At 37.1% G+C, this 19,140-nt stretch overlaps 1 protein-coding gene across 1 annotated transcript in view; it reads right to left on the bottom strand.

Annotated features, from left to right (window-relative positions):
* The window catches only part of Smchd1 (structural maintenance of chromosomes flexible hinge domain containing 1), a 154,911-nt gene that overhangs the window by 100,680 nt on the left and 35,091 nt on the right, over positions 1-19,140 (bottom strand). The window contains exons 8-17 of the mRNA XM_048436062.3: positions 16,810-16,976; positions 14,673-14,763; positions 13,420-13,630; positions 12,515-12,635; positions 6,521-6,704; positions 4,787-4,981; positions 3,030-3,143; positions 1,911-2,017; positions 950-1,032; positions 670-783 (exon numbers count right to left, since the gene is read on the bottom strand). Of these exons, the coding sequence (XP_048292019.3) occupies positions 670-783; positions 950-1,032; positions 1,911-2,017; positions 3,030-3,143; positions 4,787-4,981; positions 6,521-6,704; positions 12,515-12,635; positions 13,420-13,630; positions 14,673-14,763; positions 16,810-16,976 (1,387 nt within the window). The remainder of the gene's footprint in view (positions 1-669; positions 784-949; positions 1,033-1,910; positions 2,018-3,029; positions 3,144-4,786; positions 4,982-6,520; positions 6,705-12,514; positions 12,636-13,419; positions 13,631-14,672; positions 14,764-16,809; positions 16,977-19,140) is intronic.

The raw sequence follows: 19,140 nt of genomic DNA, 5'->3' as shown, positions 1-19,140 counted from the left end.
TGTATCTAATACTACAAGATTACCTAGAGACATGGGATAAAACAAGAAGGGACTTCCTAGAGGAAAACAAAAACAAGAAACCAATCATGTTAAATAGATCAAATTCCATACATTGAAACTCCGCCCCTCCCCTTCACTGAGCATCATTACAGAGCACTAATCAATATAACTTGAAATTTTAAGAAATACAAGAAAAAACGGGGCAAATAATGTAACAACAAAATTGAATAAGGTAACCCAGATCCAGAAAGAGAAATATAATATGTACTCACTCATAAGTAAAGTACTCACTCATAAAGCCAAGAATAACAAGCCTACAGTTCACAACCCCAGAAAACCTAGATAACAAAGAGGACCCTAACATACATGGATCTACGTAGGAAGGATAAAAAGACAAGATGTCCTGAGTAAACTGGGAGCATGGGGGGCAAAGGGGAGGGTGGAAGAAGAGTGGGCAAAAAATGTATAGCTAAATAAAAATAATAGAACAAAACAAACAAAAAATCCTCCTTTTCCCCTGAGTTTTGGGCACTCGCTTGAGATACCCAACCTGACTTTTTAGAAGAGTGTACCTTAATTTCTACTTTGTGACTTTAACCAAGTCATCAAAAATTAAGATATTCAATTCTTATCTATTCTCTAAAGGGCCACATTCATCTATATTCTTACTGTGTAATATGACTTTAAGTTCCACCAGCAGCTTCTTTGATCCTCCATGACTTGTCCCTGGGAGTTTCTGCATTGCTTCCCCCTTCTTGTTTAGTATTTCGATTCTTAGTGCACCTGTGAGAATACCCAATGTGAAAAGAAAGACGGTCACAACCACCCACCAACAGTCTGGAAGGTCTTCTTGTTACATTTCAATAGTCTATATATTTCTATACATTAGAAGTAGACAAGTTTTTTAAAAGAAAGACAAAACCAACAGAGGAGATATTAGAAAACATACCAATTGGGGTTCCGGCAGGCCTAACTTCATTTGGCAATAATTCATCTCCTTCGGGCCAAGTTACAGAAAGCCTATCAGGGAGCCTATTACAAAACCAGCACATTAATGTTTTGTGAATTTAGTTACTTATAGCATTAATTTGAAAAATGCAAATTACCAGATTAGGTACTACTACTACATTCTGAGAAGTTAAACCTAATCTTGTTATGCCTAATAAAAAGCCAAGATAAAAATCCACCTTGATATTAACACTTTTTCTTTATTTACAGTACAAATGTCCCTTTAAAGACAAAATCACTGGCTTGATCCAGAAATAGAAACATCGTCTACTTCATTTTCTTTTCTTTTTTTGTTCAATTTTAAAGTGATAGCGATAGGATCCACTACATCAGCACACGCTGTCCTGGAACATATGGCATAGCTCAGGCTGGTCATAAATGTCCCTCACCTCGGTGTCCTGGGGGCGGGGGGACAGCTGCATCTACCTTACTGGCTTCTTCCTTTAAGTGTTCTTCATTTCTTAGAAAGTGCTGGTTTCCTGACGCTTTCAGTCCCCCCACCCCAATGCCTGTGTTAAGGTATAAATAAATGTGCCACTTTAGACAAGTTTTCTCTTTTTCTAAAAATCTAGATTCCAGTCTAACTACAACTCTCAATATTTAATGTCAAAGATCACATAACATGTATGAGAATACTAAATAGCACTTCCAAATATATATTTGGATCCAAGAATTTAAAATATATATATTCAAAAATTATACTATATATTCAAAAACTGTAATATATATTTTCCTTCTTTTTGAGCCAGGCTATCATTATGGAGGCATGGCTGGCTGGACATGGAGACTAGGCTAGCTTTTAATCTCAATAGAGATTCACCTGGCTGTGCATCCCATATGTACCACTGTGCCCAACTCAAATTATTATTTTATTTAGCCTTGATTTTTGAAACTTGACTTACCTTGCCATTTCATCTTCTACATATTTTTTTATTGTTTTCTCGGCAACAGTCCTGTCCAGCTTTGCAATGGGCACAGTTTTTATTTCATCATATAGCGCCTGGGGTTCCTGAACAAGAATTTACATCAACATTGCAAAGATAACAATTTAAAGTAAGTTGTTAGTTACTAAACAAACCAACCCATTTATTTCTCTCAAAGACATCAATTTTATCCTAATTAAGTACGCAAATGAGGGAAACTATTCTTACACTTTACTATTTTCTTTTTACTTTAAAAAAAATCTATCTTTAAAAATTATTACTGGGGCTTTCGAGATGGCTCAGAGTTTAAGAACACTAGCTGTTCTTTCAGAAGTCCTGAGTTCAAGTTTCAGAAACCACATGGTGGCTCACAACCATCTATAATGAGATCTGGTGCTCTGAGTCTGGCATGCAGACATACAAGCAGGCAGAACATTGTATATAGTAAGTAGATATTTAAAGAAATTATTATTGCGCATTTGCATAGAGTATGTGTGTGGGTACATGTGTGGAGTCAGAGGACAACTCTGAGAGTCAACCCTCCCCTTCCACCTCTAGCACCTGTTTTCATGTTTTTATTTAACCTGCACAATCCTATAAAATCCAAATTACAAGAAACAAGTGTAAGGGGAAAACTTCCATCCTGGAGTTACTTTTTTTTAGTTCTGCTTTGTTTTTTGAGACAGAATCTCACTGTTTAGCTCTGGTTGTCCTGGAACTCGCTCTGTAGACCAGGCTGGCCTTAAACTCACAGAGATCCACCTGCCTCTGCCTCCCAAGTAGTGGGATTAAAGACGTGCACCACAACTGCCCAGTGGAGTTACATATCTTAAAATAGAATTCTGTCCAGTGATTACTTGTCTGTGAAGCTAGTGGAAATTTGCCTTTTATAAAAGTACTTTATACTACTAATAATATGCATATATATAAGACACGCAAACTTATGGAACAGAAAGAAAACTATGCCGACAGCAATCATTTCATTAAATAGGGGAAAAAATGCAAGCCAATTTAAAAATATCATTACCTTTATTACAATATTTGCATAAAAGTGGTGCCAAGAAACTTTCAATAATCATCAGTCACTTGCTTTCTTACCATTGCAATCTGAACTTCACCTCCTGTAGCGTATACTTCTCCATCATGATCACCATAAAGGAAGAACCTTACTATGCTTCCATAAAAGAGAGGCAGTGTCTTGACTGTCTTGACCTGATATTTAACACAAATTCTCAGATTAATATTTTCTAAGAGAAAACAGGCTTAATAATGTAACTGCTATGTATTTGAAAACCATTCTTGTTCACAATGACTTCATACCAATGAAGCAAGCAAATAAGATGTGAGATTTAGCACTTACTGTTGGTAAATCTGTGTTAAGATAGGAGCTTCTTCATGGAGATATGTCAATCTAAGAATGTGTTCATAGACTTTCACAAGTTAACATTTCCATCAAATACATTAGCTAAAAACCCGTGTGTGTGTGTGTGTGTGTGTGTGTGTGTGTGTGTGTGTGTCTGTGTGTATACTCTGAGATAGAAGGAATGGGAAGGGACAGAGAAAACCGCCTCCGCAGTGAGAATGGCAGAAAAAAAGGCTTGGAACTTTTTGAGTCAGGTCTGATGGGCCTATTTATAATGCCTGCACTTGGGGCTGGGCAGTAGATCACTCAGTCACAGGTCAGCCTAAGTCACATGGTGACACTGTCTCTCAAAACTCAAAATCTCTATGTCTTCCCTAGAATCAATAGCTTCAGAAATTTAAAATAAATCAAAACCACTATAAGCTATTTTGATTCATATGTATATTAGGTAGAAAAAACAACCAACTTAATGCTTTTTATTTTTCAGAGCTGATTATGTGTGTCCATGTTCAGATATCTAAAAAGCAGTTGCTCAAGTCCATGAAGCAGCTGACAAGCTGATTACTCTCACAGCCCTGCAACACCTCTCCAGGCTCCAGGGGTACTCTAAGTTCTCCTCGCAGCCCACCAGAATAGATACCCTTTCCGTCTGACACCAGCTCCCTCTGTCTTCATCTAAATGTCATAAAAGCCCCAGTCCTCGTCTTCCTTAGCCACCCTTGCCACTTCCAGGACTTTAACTGTATGCATTCCTCACAGTCAGAGGGAAGCCATGTCTTTCTAATTGGCAACTGTTGAGTATTTCCAAGCTTCTTCCACTTGAGGTTACTGCACATGCTACTTTTTACCCAAAGCATGTTATAGATTTGTTCTTCTAAGTCCTAGCATCATCCAATGGCAGAAAATTCTCTCCTCTCCTAACCATTCTCTTTTCATTCAAATCACCTTTGTTTTACCTAGGCTTATTCTCAATTTTAGGTTAGAACATTCTAAGAACAAAGCACATTTCAATCTCTGTAAGTTCACACAATGCATTTAAAATCAGGAAATACTTTTCAGCAGCAAAATACAACTAAAAGACTAAAACTACTCTTTTCAATCTCCCTCTCAGAGAGGCAGCTTCTGTCTCTCCCTTCTCCCCTTCCCCCTTCTGTCTCTCTCTCTGCTCTTCTCTCCTTCTCCCCTTTCCCCTCCATAACCCACTAAATAAATATCCAATCTCAAAAAAAACCGTAAAAATTACTTTACCACATATTAAGCCAACACTGCCACTCCAAGTGAATAAAGACAACATAAGAATACTTTGTTAATGCAGCTTTGACAATAAACAGGATTTTTAAGACACAATAGATTGTATATTGAAATTGATTTCTCTTTCACTCCTTACAGGTTTCAAAGAAATGTAAGCACTGCTGTAGTTGATACACTCTGGTGCATCTAATACAGTTGGCAATTCTACTAAAAACTTAATTTGAACGTAGGGTGGACCTACCAGTTGTCCCGCTTTGTATATTTTTCCATCCCACTCTATTGCTGAGTATGTTGCCCAGGGGCCTTGCTTCTTAGAGGGAAGATCTGGACGGGTAATCACTCCTTTAAAAAGTGTAAATTTTATTTGTTTGTCATACTTTTCATGACAGTCCTTCAGCCATAAAGCAAATTCTCTGTCAATTTTCATTCTCTGCTCCTGGAAAGATTTAAAATGTTCTATGAGATAGCTATTGATTGATAAACAGATACAGCCTTAGAAATCAGTTGCTCATTTAATATTCCTTTCACATATCACATGTCAGAAAACCTACGTAAAAATTAAAATATCTTGCCAGATCTTTCAACAACAAATTTATGAAATTTCATAAAATAAGGTTTTCCTTGTGACATTCTTTATGCCATATTTATATAGAAAAACGGAGCAAACTTTAAAATGACTTAACTTACAAGAATGAATGCCTACAGAAACTGTTATGTGATGTACTTTGGCAGCTAAGTATTTCATTACTGAAAGAACAGCACACAGTAAAAGACTCTGAGGTATGTAGGTATAAAAGAGTACAATTTAAATTTTTAAAAATTTATACACAATGGGATCATTTTGTTTCATTACCAGTGCATGCATTTTAAATCTGATCAATCTCAAATCACATTCCAGCCAAAAGTATTTCATAAGCATATTCACCCTTTGGTAACTCACAAAACAAGACCAAATTTGAACAGTTAAGGGGTAGTGAAGTAGCTCAGCCAGTAAAGACACTTAGCATCAAGCATGGAAGCTCAAATTCCATCTTTAGAACACACATACTGGAAGGAGAAAATTGACTCTATCTAGCAAGTTGTCCTCTCTTGTCTACATGCATGCCCTGAAACATGCACATGAACATGTGTAAAAACAATGTTCAGTTCAGTTCCCATGCAACACAATTACAGATAACCGCTATTAAGTGGAGATGCTTGATGATTCCAAAGTCTCAATATTAAGATCTAATAAAGCTGGGCATGGTGCTATATGCATGTAATTCCAGCTCTTGGGAGACAGAGACAGGAGGACCAGGAGTTCACGGTCAGGTTAGGCTATAAAAGGTTTGAGGCAAGCCTGCCATACATGAGACTTTTCTCAAATGTGTGTGTGTGTGTGTGTGTGTGTGCATGTACACACGTGTGCGTGTATATAGAGGGTGTCTAATAAAGGCAGGTAAATTTTATCTACAGTTTAACCAACATGAAAACTTTAGTGTAATGACCAGTTAAAAGCTTAAGAAAAAAAAAATCACCAAACCTTAAAAAAAAAAAAAAAACAAACTGATACAGCAAAGCAAAAAGGTTCTACACTTTGATGGGATACTATGTAATATTGAACACACACACACACACACACACATATGTATGTAGATAGAGATTATATAATATTCAAGTCTGATTAAACTGGCTAAGGAAATAACTTAACTGTTAAGTGCAATTGCTGCTCTTTGTGAAAGTTCCCGCTTGTAAGTCGGGAACTGATGCCCTCCTTAGGCCTTCATGGGTATGTGTACTTGCATGTGCATATGTACACACATACACAGTTTAAATGTTTATTTCAACAAACTCAATTATTTAAACACAGTAGTCTTTTGAGAAAATGAATCTAAATATACAAAATATTAGTAAAAAGCTGCTTAATGTACACATCTGCATTTATTTAGGAGAGATCACTGACAAATATTCAAAGCTTGACATTTAAAAGGCATACCTGTCCATTTAAGATTCTTGTAAAAAGGGTGTTCTTATCTTTCAATTTCAGCTCAAGATCCATAAATGTCAGTTTATTTGTGCTGACCTGAAATTTGTCATTAGTGAACAATGCACCAGATATCCTATTAAAGCACTCAATTGGGGCAAGCCCTCTCTTCTTAGGAGGAGCACACCAGTCAAAACTGCAACAGAACAAAATTATTGGTCAGTAAGAAGTTTAGGTTAACAAATGCCAGCCCATACTACTATACCCAGCAAAATGTTCAATCACAACAGATGGAGGGAAAAAAACCAAAACATTGTACTATAAAACCAAATTTAATTAGTATTTACAAATACAGCTCTACAGGAAGCACTAGAAGGAAAACTTGAACCTGAAGTGCTGTGGGAACTCCTTCAACCAATAGCCTTTAAGATACTGGCCCACTTTGGGCGTGGTCTTATGTACTAAAAAAAAACGCAAACAGAAAGCATGTGGGGGGCTTCACTGCTGGATTCAGGTCCAGTTCCCAGCACACACAGAAGACTGTGGATCACTAGTCTTTCGGTCAGTTTACCCTTAATAAGTAAACCATCCGGGCTAGTGTGGAACTCTTTTGTACAGCAACACTAAAGATATTTATTTACTACACCCAGGAAACCCAAGGAATACATAATCCCAGGCAAAAAAAATCAAAGGGGGGGAGGGGGTAACCCACACCATAATAACAACATAACAAGAATCAATAAACACTGATCACTGATTTCTTTCTTAATATCAATGTCACAATTTCCCAATAAGAAGACACAAACTTAAAGAATGGAAAGAGAATTAATCTTTCTGCTCCGTCAAAGAAACACACCTTAACCTCAAGGATAGACATTATCTCAGGGCAAAACTTTGGGCAAAAAATATTCCAAGTAAATGGACCTAAGAAACAAGTTTAGCCAAATTAATATCTGACAAAAATAGATTTCAAACCAAAATTAATTAGAAGAGATAGGGAAGGACACTATGCACTCAAAGAAAAAATTCACCAAGAGGACATTTCATTTCTTAACACCTATGCACCAAACATGAAGGCACCCAAGTTCATAGAAGAAACAGTACCACAGCTAAAATCACATACTGACCTCACACACTGATAGTGAAAGACTTCACTCTTACCAAGAGTCAGGTTATCCAGAAAAAATACTAAACGGAGAAATGTTGGAGCTAACTAATGTCATAAACCAAATGGACCTAACAGATATTTACAGACCAACTCACCCAAACCAAAAGAATATACCTTCTTCTCTGCACCTCATGGAACTCTCTCCAAAACTGGACCACATACTTGGAAACAAAGAAATCTCAAAAGATACAAGAACTCAGAAAACCAGGCATCCTATAAGATCACCATAGACTAAGGCTGGCTATCAACAATAAAAACAACACACAATTTACAAACTCCTGGAAACTGAACAACTCAAAACTGAAAGAAAAATGTGTCAAGAAAGAAAATTCACAAGACAGAAAATTCACAGACTTATAAAGACGTATTTAAAAATCTGTACTCCATCAAACTGAAAAATCCAAAAGAAATTAAAAGAAATAGATAATTTTCTCAATAGGTACTACTTACCAAAGTTAAATGAAGATCAGGTAAATAATTTAAATAAACCTATACAACCCCTAGTGAAACAGAAGCAGTAATTAAAAGTCTCCCCCTCCCCCCTCCCCCAAAAAAAGCCCAGGGGCAGACAGTTTTAATGCAGAATTCTATCAGATTTTCAAAGAAGAGTCAATACCAATATTCCTAAAGTATTCCACAAAATAAAACAGAAGGAATGATGGCCAATTCATTTTATGAGACCATAGTTACCCAAGATACGCAAACAACACATTCAACAATGAAAGAGAATTATCAACCAATTTTCCTTATGAACATAGATGCAAAAATACTAAAAAAAAAAACCACTTGCAAACCAAATCCAAGAACACAGCAAAGCGATCAACCACCAAGATCAAGTAGGCTTCATCCTAGAGATGCAAAGATAGCTCAACATATGAAAATCAGTAAACGTAATCTATCATATAAATAAATTGAGAGAAAACAACAATAACAACACAATTATCTCATTGTATGCCAAAAAAGTCTTTGACAAAAATCTGTCACCCATAAAATTCCTGGAGAGAAATACAAGGGACATGACCAAACATAATAAAAGCAATTTACTCCAAGTCCTAGCCAACATCAAATTAAAAGGACAGAAAATCAAAATTCTACTAAAATCAGGAACAAGATAAAGTACCCACTCTCTCCATGTCTATTCAATACAGTTCTTGAAATCCTAGCTAGAACAATTAGGACACTTATGGAAATCAAGGAAGAAGTCAAAGTATCTTTATTTGCAGAAGATATGACAGTACACATAAATAACTTGAAATATTTCACTGGGGCTGGAGGTTGAGGAGATGGCTAAGCAATTAAGAGCACTGGTTGCTCTTCCAGAGAACCTGGGTTCAATTCCTAACACCCACATGGTGGCTCATAACTGTCTGTAACTACAGTTGCAGGGGATCTGACACCGTCACACAGACATACATGTAGGCAAAAACACCAATGCACACAAAATAAAAGTAGGTACTATTTAAAATTCCACTAGGGAACACCTACACCTGATAAACACTTCCAGCAAAGTAGCTGTATATAAAATTTACTCTCAAAAATGAGCAGACATCTTATATACAAATCACAAATGTACTAAGAAAGCAATCACGGAAACACCACCTTTTAGAATAGCTTCAAATAATATTAAATATTTTGAGGTATCTCTAACCAAGCAAGTGAAAGACTTGTATGTTAAAAACTTTAATGCATTGAAGAAAGAAATCAACAAAGATAATAAAGATTGGAAAGATGGCCCATCCACATGGATCAGTAGATTAATATGGGGGTTATCCTACCAAGCACTATCTACAGATTCAAAGAACTCCCTATCAAAATTCCAACACAATTTTTCATGGATCTTGAAAGGGCAATTTTCAGCGTCATGTGGAAACTCAAAAAACAATTCTGGATGCTGAATAACTGCTGGAGGGATCACCATCCCTTCTTCAAAACTGCACTACAGAGCTATAGTAATAAAAATAGCATAGCATTGGCATAAACACAGACATACTGATAAATAGAATCAGATTGAAGATCCAGACATAAATCCACACACCTAGGGATACCTGATTTTTTTTTTGACAAAGAAACCAGAAATAACATACTGGAAAAAAGACATCTTAAACAAATGGTGGTAGTTAAACTGTATGGTTCTGAAGAATGCAAATAGAAACATATTTATCACCCTGCATAAAACTCAACTCCAAATAGATCAAAGAGCTCAACTTAAAAACAGATACTTTGAACCTGGCAGAAGAGAAAGTGGAGGATAGCCTTAAACTCACTGGCACAGGAAAAGACTTTCTGAACAGAATATAGTTAATACAGGCACTAATATCCACAATTAACAAATGGGACTTCATGAAACTCAGCACCATCTATATGGTAAAGAACACCATAATTTGGACACAACAGGAGCCTACAGAATGGGAAAATATTTTTACAAATCATGCACCAAATAGAGGGATAATATCTAAAATATGTAAAGAAAACAACTCAATTTTTTAAATGAGGTACAAAGAGAATTCTCAAAAGGTACAAAGCTACCTCAAATGAGGTACAAAGAGAATTCTCAAAAGAGGAAGCTCAAACAGCTGAGGAACACTTAACATCCTTGGTCATCAAGGTAAGGCAAATCAAAATTACTTTGAGATTTCACCTTACACCAGTCGGAAGAGCCAAGATCAATAAAATGAGTAACAGCTAATGTTGCCAAGGGTGTAGGGCAAGGGGAATTCATCCATTGCTGGTAGGAGCACAACTATGGAGATTAGTGTGGCAACTCCTCAGGAAGCTGGGAATCAGTGTAAACTAAGAGTTCAGCATTCTACTACAGCGATATTTGCTCAACCATGATTTTTATTCATAATACCCAGAAATTGGAAACAGCCTAGATGCCCTCAACAGGTAAACAGATGAAGAAATGCGGTACATTTACACAATGGGATATTATTCAGCTGTCAGAAAGAAGGAAGGGAGGGAGGAAGGGAGGGAGGGAAGAAGGGAGGGAGGGAAAGAAACAAACTTGCAGGTAAATAGATTTAGAAAAAAATCATCCCAAGTTAACAAACCCAGACCCCCCCCCAAATGGTATGTATTTTTTCTTATATATGGATATTAGCTGTTAAGTCTTCACTAACCAGGCTATAATCTGGTAACACAGAGGTTAGTTAAATGACTAGAGGTTGGGAAGGGAGTCTCCCTAGGAAGGGGAAATAGAATAGACAGTTATGGATGGATGGGGGCAGTGAGATCCAGAACGAGAGGATTAAACGAAGAGGGGGGAGAAAGGGCAGGGCAAGGGAGGAAGACAGGGAGAGACAGTTAAAACTAAGAGTCATTTAAACGGTCATTTTATAGAAAAAGCATCTTAAAAGACACATATACAAAAGAACTCTAAAAGGAATCACCAAATAGGGAGACAAAAGCCCTAATCAGACATCTCTAGCTATGAGATGAACCTCCAGTGTCAGAATAGGTTACAAGTAATTGAGCTGTTAGCAAGCTACCTAGGTTATTGCCAAGGTTATTGGTTGCTTTCCAGAATCTAATGGTAAGACCCTATTGCTGACGACAGCATCTATAGAACTCATGGAACACAGAGAAGTCAAGCTGGTGCCTTCACCTCTACTGACTAGCGCTCAAGGCACTGAAGGTACTCTGCACACTACCAGAGGAGAAAGAGAAACACCAAGCATGCTACAAACCTTTGCATGTACAAGGTGAACTTGTATGCAAAATATGCCAGTGAAAACAGTAGCACAATGGATGTAGGAGCAACCAACCACTGTCTGACTGGCTTGAAGGCCCACTCCATGAAATGGAACCCATGCAGCTCAGGTGGCCTAGAACCTGCAACTAGACAGGTCATGGATTTAAGTGAAACCAAATACTACTGTTCTGCTAGAGGAACACAGCAACACAACTACTCCTAATTCCCTTCTGCTATACTCAAAGCTCAGTCATCAGAGACGCTTTCCTCCTGCAGGAGATGGGAACAAATACCAAGATCCACAACTGGAGAGTGTGTGGAGAGTGAAGGCCCTTGGGCCACTCAGTCCGAAAAGAAATGTCTCTATCAAATCCATCCCCTCAGGGCTCAGGGAACTATCCATAAGAGGAGGTAGGAGTGTAAGAGTTGGAGGGAAGGAAGGACATACCTCTAAACACACATGAACTCAGAGACTGTGACGGCATGTATGAAAGCTAGATGGCTCCCAGGGATGAGAGGGAAGTGGACACAAGCCCCCATTCCTAACTCAGAATTGGCAATCTTCCAATTCATAACCTTTTGTAAATGGAAAATTAGTTTTCTCCAACAGAGTATCACTGGGTCTACAGACCATACTAAAGAGCAGGCCCAAGTCAAGCAGCAGATGGCTAACACAAAATAAACTCAATGGTATTTTCAGAGTTTAGAGGTTTTTTTGTTTTTGTTTTGTCTCATTATGCTTTGTGTGGGCACTAAATTTTTTTTTGACTTTACAGGTCTTTTGCATATATATTATGGTTTCTGGTTTTGTGTTTTTAGGTGATTCTTTTGTGTGTGAATATGTGTGTCTCTGTGCCTATGCGTGCTTCTTCTGCCTTTTTTTTGATTATCCCTTTTTCTACTCATTTTGTTTTGTCCTATTCAGATTAGTTTGTTATTATTTTACCTTACTTTATTATTTTTCTTCTTTTTTTTTAGATGCCTATTTTCTAATAAGAGTAAGAAAGGATGTGGACTCAGGTGGGTGGGAGGATCTGGGAGGAATTGGGGAAAGGATTAACTGCAATGAGAATATATACATAAAAATCTATTTTTAATTAAAAACAGATTAGGTTAAAAAATGTATTCCACAACAATGAAAACTCACTCTTCAACTGATGTATATGGTATTAACCGTCCATTCCAAAAGCACTCAAAAATGGGTCTTTTCCCTCTTGCTGCTTTCTCAAGTATGAAGCAATCATCATCGTCTTCTTCATCTCTTAATTCTGCAGTAAAAGGGTAAGTGGGACAACATTTTCATGTCCATAAAGCAGGAACAGCTGTTACTACAGTGACATCAATTTCTGTAAGGGCATATCAAACCTGCTTTAGGGAAATACCACATACGGAAAATTTGTCGTTAAAAAGACAGATTTCCAGGAGTTCACAGCTAATATAAACAGTTGCATGCACACTATCTAGTATGGAGTAGGGATGCCACACCAGCTGACAAGACTGTGACAGGGTTTCTCTGTGGCTGTCCTGGAACTAGCTCTTGTAGGCAAGGCTGATCTCAAACTCGCAGAGATCCGCCTGCCTCTGCCTCCCAAGTGCTGGGATTACAGGCTGCACCACCACCACCACCCGGCAAGACTGTTTCCTTCTGTCTTTTCTTTCCTTTGTTGTTTGTTTTTGTTGGTTAAGACAGGGCTTCTCTGTCTGTCCCAAAATTCACTATGAACTCAGAGAGTAAAAGTTTCTTAAAGGTAAGAGCTTTCTTCCCAACCTGGAATTGATATACACAAAAAGTAAATATTTGTATAAATGTATGAAACTGTGAAATAAATAAAGAAAAGCAGGTATGTAAGTTAAATGATGACAGTCCATAAATTCATTTTTAAAACAAAAACAAAAGACTATCAGGAGTTATAAAAATTATAAACACTATAGTATATAAGGAAAAACTGTTAGAACTTTTAACTAGACTTACTAGACCACTAGAAATCGCTTAAAGAATACCCTCATAAATCACAACATTCTATTTTCAGGTAACAGATCAGATTGACATACTTGATGGAAAGCATGGATCATCAGGATAAGTTTCTCTGTCATATAAGAAGGGATGGTACCGGATAACTCCTTCCACCACACCATCTCCTTCAACATGAGCCTTGAACTCAAAACTATCAGATGCTGTGTTTATATACAATGTCTGCATGTCATCGTGTATTTCCCTTAGGTTGACAATCTTAGGTGTCTTTCCTTTTTCAAACAAAGAAATCTAAAATAAAAATAAATAAAAATAATTAAATTCTATGGTAACAATACTTTTCTCAGCCAAGCTCCAACAACAGAATAGGCTAGACTACTCTGACTTGTAAAGTTAACAAAATGTACATATTTGTGCATGAGACAACACTCAGTAAGGACTATACAATTATAAAATAGAAAGGAGTAAATCAGAACTGAAAAACAGGGAAGTCATAAGCACATTTTTTTTAAATCAAAGATTTATTTATTATATGTACAGTGTTCTGCCTGGATGTATGCAGATCAGAAGAGGGCACCAGATCTCATTACAGATGCCCGTGAGTCACCACGTGTTTGCTGGGAATTGAACTCAGAACAGGCAGTGTTCTTAACCACTGGGCCGGGTCTCCAGCTCAGCATATTATATTTTAGCCTTCTTGTTAGAGGTAAGAAGTGGAATATTTTATGTGAGATTCTTCTCAATGCATGGACAAGTAAACGCAGAGTCCAGTATTAAAATGTTCTATGCACCACAAGACTTTCATGAACAAATAAGATATCATAAACAGACGTATCTCTCTCTCCCCTTGCTTTCAAAAGAATTATGCTCAGCCTCAATTTTCATCTCTACAGAAGAGTGAATAAAAGGGAAACCAAGCGCTGTATCCAAGGCTTAAAAAAAACAAAAAACAAAACTAAGAATTATTTTTTCAGGATGGAGGTCATAGATGGCTCAGCAGTTAAGAGCACTCTTTCAGAGGTCCTGTGTTCAATTCCAAGAAACCACAGGGAGGTTCATAGCCATCTGTCATGAGATCTGGTACCCTCTTCTGGAGTATAGGCATACAAGGAGGCAGACTGTTGTATGCATAATAAATAAAGAAATCTTAAAAAAATAAATAAATAAGCCATCACCTCATTAGGTATTCAAATAACCAAAGAAATTTGATTTAAAAAAACAAACAAACAAACAAAAACAGAGAGCACATTAGTTTAACTACTGACTAACTTTTGTTATTCAGTATAATTTGGGATAATAATTTATCATATCCTAAGGTAGACTTTTGTCTTACTTCAATATCAATATTGTTGAAAGGTCCAACTTCTTTAGCAGTACTTATTTCATTCCCTTTTGGTCCATGAATATAGTAATGATAAATATGCCTAAAATAAAGAAAAACATACTTAATTAACAGAAATCCATGGTTCACATCTTCCACCAAAAAAAAAAAAATGTATTTCCACAATTTAATACACTTACTAGACAAACACTTCATCATTGGAGATAAAGCACTAGGGTCTCACGTGGGGGCCGTCTACCATTGAACTACATTATCTAGACATGCACTCCCAGCATCTTTTAGAATAATATCCAATGGTAAAATAACCTCTGAAATCTGTTTATAAATTCAGACACAGAGTTTATCTAGGGTCACAGAACTAGAGCTAGGACAAACTTAGCTTTAGTTAATTCAGTCTTTATCCTATATATTTTAACAAAAGAAGGCAAGCGTCTCAAATTCTGCTTGTTAAGGTTGTTCTAGAAAGTACTCAAAGACCCGGGAGTACCTCATTAACAATCCTCAGAGTAGGGGGTTACTCTACAATTTGTGTGATTTCTCAACCTTGGCATTAAAATTATACCAACATATTAAAAAGTTAATATTTCAACAAAATTCCATTAAAAAATTACCAGAAATCTTTGCTGCCTTATTTTTAAAATAAAGGTTAAACAAAGTTGCATTTTATTTATTTAAGACATTAAAATATTTCTCTAATTATTCCTTAAATAGAAATTTACAGAATTCCTTCTCATAAATTAAAAATTAGGTTTGCCAGGCATGGTAGTACACACTTGTAATCCTGGGACTCAAAGGCAGAGCTAAGACGATCCCAAGTTCCAGGCCAGCCTGAGATACACAGTGAGAACTTTTCTCTAAAGAATGAGAGGCAAAGAGAGGGTGGGAAAAAACAAGGGAGAGAGGCAGAGAGAACAATGCTTATCACCCTAGCTACTCTACAAAATAATACTAACATAAAGAAAAAATCACTAAAACATCATTATTTTTCTTCAAAATTTTCAATGCTTGAGAGCATACTTAAAGAACAAAATAGGTTGCTATTCCTTATTAGAACATACTATATACATTTTGTATACATAATTTCTTCAGTGGGAAGAAACTATAAAGGACAGCTACTATATGCTTAGAAAAGAAAATCCAGTTTCTTACATAAATATGTCAGGCAATTAAACAGAAATCTCAAGAAAAAAGGTATTCCTGAGTCAATTTTTTTCCTATAAAAAAACAAAAAATGTAAACTCAGTTAATATGTAAGTGTATATAATAAAGACTTAAGTATAACAGACTTTGGAGTGAACACTGGATGTTTTTAAATGTTAATCTTGTGAAGATATACCCATTTGAAAGGACTCAGTACTCCAGACTAATGAAAACTCTATAAACAATCTGATAAGAGTAAATATTTAGAGATACAGGAAAAATTAAAGTATATCTTTTGATTACGTCAATAGACAATCAGATATACAATGAGATGTTTCACTGGAATAATAGAATGATATTTTAGTATCTAGTATTATTTATTATTAACATGGAACATTTTAAGGAATGGTTGTGCATTTCTTTTTTCAATGAGCTAAGTGTATTAATCGGTTAAGCACTTATTACTACATAGTAGATGTTCTTGTAGACACTGAAGATACAGACATGAATCAAAAGATTACAGTGGGGGAAAACAAGACACAGAGTGTGGAAGATGACACCTATGGGAAAGCAGCACAGAGTGTGACATGGAAACGGCACTGGCGCATGAACAACTCTCAAGTTGTTCTTTACTTTGTAGCAGGTGTCAAAACACGTGTGCTTCAAAATCAATACTGAAAATAGAAGAAATCTATTTTACTTTTGAACAGGTAAATGAATAACCCTTTAAAATTCAACATGAGAATAGTGCACAATGTACCAATGTGAAGAAAACTAGACCAAAGAGACGTCAATATATCTCTAATTATTTTCTGTCTCTAAAAGGGGCAAAGGGCAAATTGCAAGCTAGGTTTCCATGCCTGTAATTCTAATACTCGGAAGTCAGAAGGAATAAAATGGGAAGGGTTCCAGGTCAGTGGGGATTCATAGCAACACCTTGTCTCAAAAAAAAAGTAAGCAGAAACATTTCTAGAACCAAATTACTTACGTTAACTGTCGTGTCCAAAGTTGGAAATAATTTTTCAAGTACTGTATGTGTTCTGGTTGCACCCCTGTAATAACCACAGCAGTAAAGCTATCTTTCTTTTTCTCCTCTACAATAAGATTGTGTAGAAATCTTTCATCATCATTTGTAATGTGAACAGAATCAGCTGGCTAAAAGGGTGAATACAAACACAACAGATTTAATCATCTATAATTATAATCATATTTAAGTTTTAAAGTGATTCAGAAATTTTATTTTTTATGTTTCAAAAACAATCTTTAATACTGGGCATGGTAGTGTATGCCTCTAATCCAAACATTTGGGAGGTAAAGGCAGGCTGACCTCTGAATTTGAATCCAGCTTAAGCTACAATCAGTTCCAGGCCAGTCAAGGCTAGGAATAAAAACGGGGTAAATAGACAGACACACAGAGAAGCTAGTAAGCTAGGCTGAGGGCAAAGCAACAGCACCCCAGAAGGTTATTATATACAGTTGAACAGAGAGGGAATGTTACTATATACAGCTGAACAAGGAAACAGACAATTGGTAGGAGCATTTTCCGCAATGGGACAGTCTCTGTAGGGGAACAGTCCTCAAGCTATTAGCTTTGGAGGGAGGAAGCTACAGTAGACATTTTCTGAGCACTCTCAGATCAAGAGGAGATACTGACATTTCCATGAGCCTAAGCTTTAGGGAAGGCACTGCCATTCTCCAACAGAGAATGGCACAGAGGCTTTCGCACATCCACTAAGGACTCCATTTGCTCCCTACAAATAGCTTCAAATCCACTCACATTCTGGAAATAGCAAATCAAGGGGAGGAGAGTTCAACTGAAATAGCTGCAAAGAACTGCTCAAAAGGGGCAGGAGGAATGATATGACAGAAAGAGAGCAATGTGTTCCGTTCCCAGCACCCACATCAGGTGTCTTCTGGTTAACCACCAACATCTCAAGTTCCAGGGGATTGGACGCTTCTTCTGGTCTGTATGTACAGTTGCATGCCCATGCACAAACGACACACGACAAGAATATAAATAAAAACTCAATCTCTTTAAAACAAGAATAAGTACCACCAGTAACCCATGAAGTATTTACAGCTCTGGATTCAATCCTTAACACTGGGGAAAAACAACAAAAAGCAGAGATGCTGTCAACCTGACGGACTCTAGACTTCCTAGAGGCAAGCTAGCCAAGCACATCTATGAGGAATTGTCTTGATTAAGTTACCCTCTGGGAATGTCTGTGAGGGAGTATCTTATTTGGGCTAATTACGGTGTTAGAAGACCCACCTTAAGATGCCAGGATACTGAACTAAATATTTAGAGAGCTGAGCACTACTACTTCAGAACTGAGGATGTAATGTGGCAGGCTGCCCCAAACTCTTGCCTCCCAATGACCTCCCTAGTTGGATGAACTTTATTTAGTCTACAATGGTGAGCCAGAATAAACTTATTTTTGATTAAGTTGCTTTTGCCAGCACACTGTATCACAGCAATAGAAAAGACATTCAACAAAACAGCAGCCAATATATGCAGCATGTCTGGAGACTAAGCCTAGCACTCTAGAGACTGAGGCAGATTACTGAGTTCAACGACAGCTTGGGCTATATGAGTACCAGACTATCACAGACTAACACGTAAGGCCCTGACTCAGTCAAACAAGCAAAAAGCAAATATATGAACAAACTGTCTGGACTCCTCTCTATTGCTGTGAAGGGACAACATGACCACAGCAACTTAGAAAAGAAAATATTTAGTTTGGGGAACTCATGGTTCCAGAGATTACTCAGTAGAGTCCATGAGCATCATGGTGGGGAGCACAGCGCTGACCAGTAGCTGAGAGCTTACATCTGATCCACAAAGAAGATGTAAAGCCTGGTGCTTTTGTCATCTCCGGTGACACGCGTCCTCCAACAAGGCTATACCTCCAACATGAACAGTTCCATCAACTGGAACAACCACTCTTAAACCACTGCATTCCACTTCCCACAGTTTGTAGCCCCATCATATTGCACAAGAAACTCAGTCCACTAAAGTCTCCAAGGTCAGACAGACAGCACTGCCTTTAATCCCAGCACTCGGGAGGCAGAGACATAGATCTCTGAGTTTTACGCCAGCCGGATCTCCAGAAGGAGTTCCAGGACAGGCTCCAAAACTACGAAAAAACAAAAACAAAAACAAACAAACAAACAAACAAACAAAAAACCAAAAAGACAGACAAATAGATAAAAAGGTCTCTTTCCATTTTCTGGTGTCTTCTTCAATTTCTTTCTTCAAAGATTTAAAGTTCTTGTCATACAAGTCTTCCACTTGTTTAGTTAAAAGTTACTCCAGGGT

Source organism: Myodes glareolus, chromosome 27 (genome assembly GCF_982192425.1).
Source record: "Myodes glareolus chromosome 27, mMyoGla1.1, whole genome shotgun sequence".
NCBI classification, from domain to species: domain Eukaryota; kingdom Metazoa; phylum Chordata; class Mammalia; order Rodentia; family Cricetidae; genus Myodes; species Myodes glareolus.
This window is presented reverse-complemented; position numbering and strand designations above follow the sequence as displayed.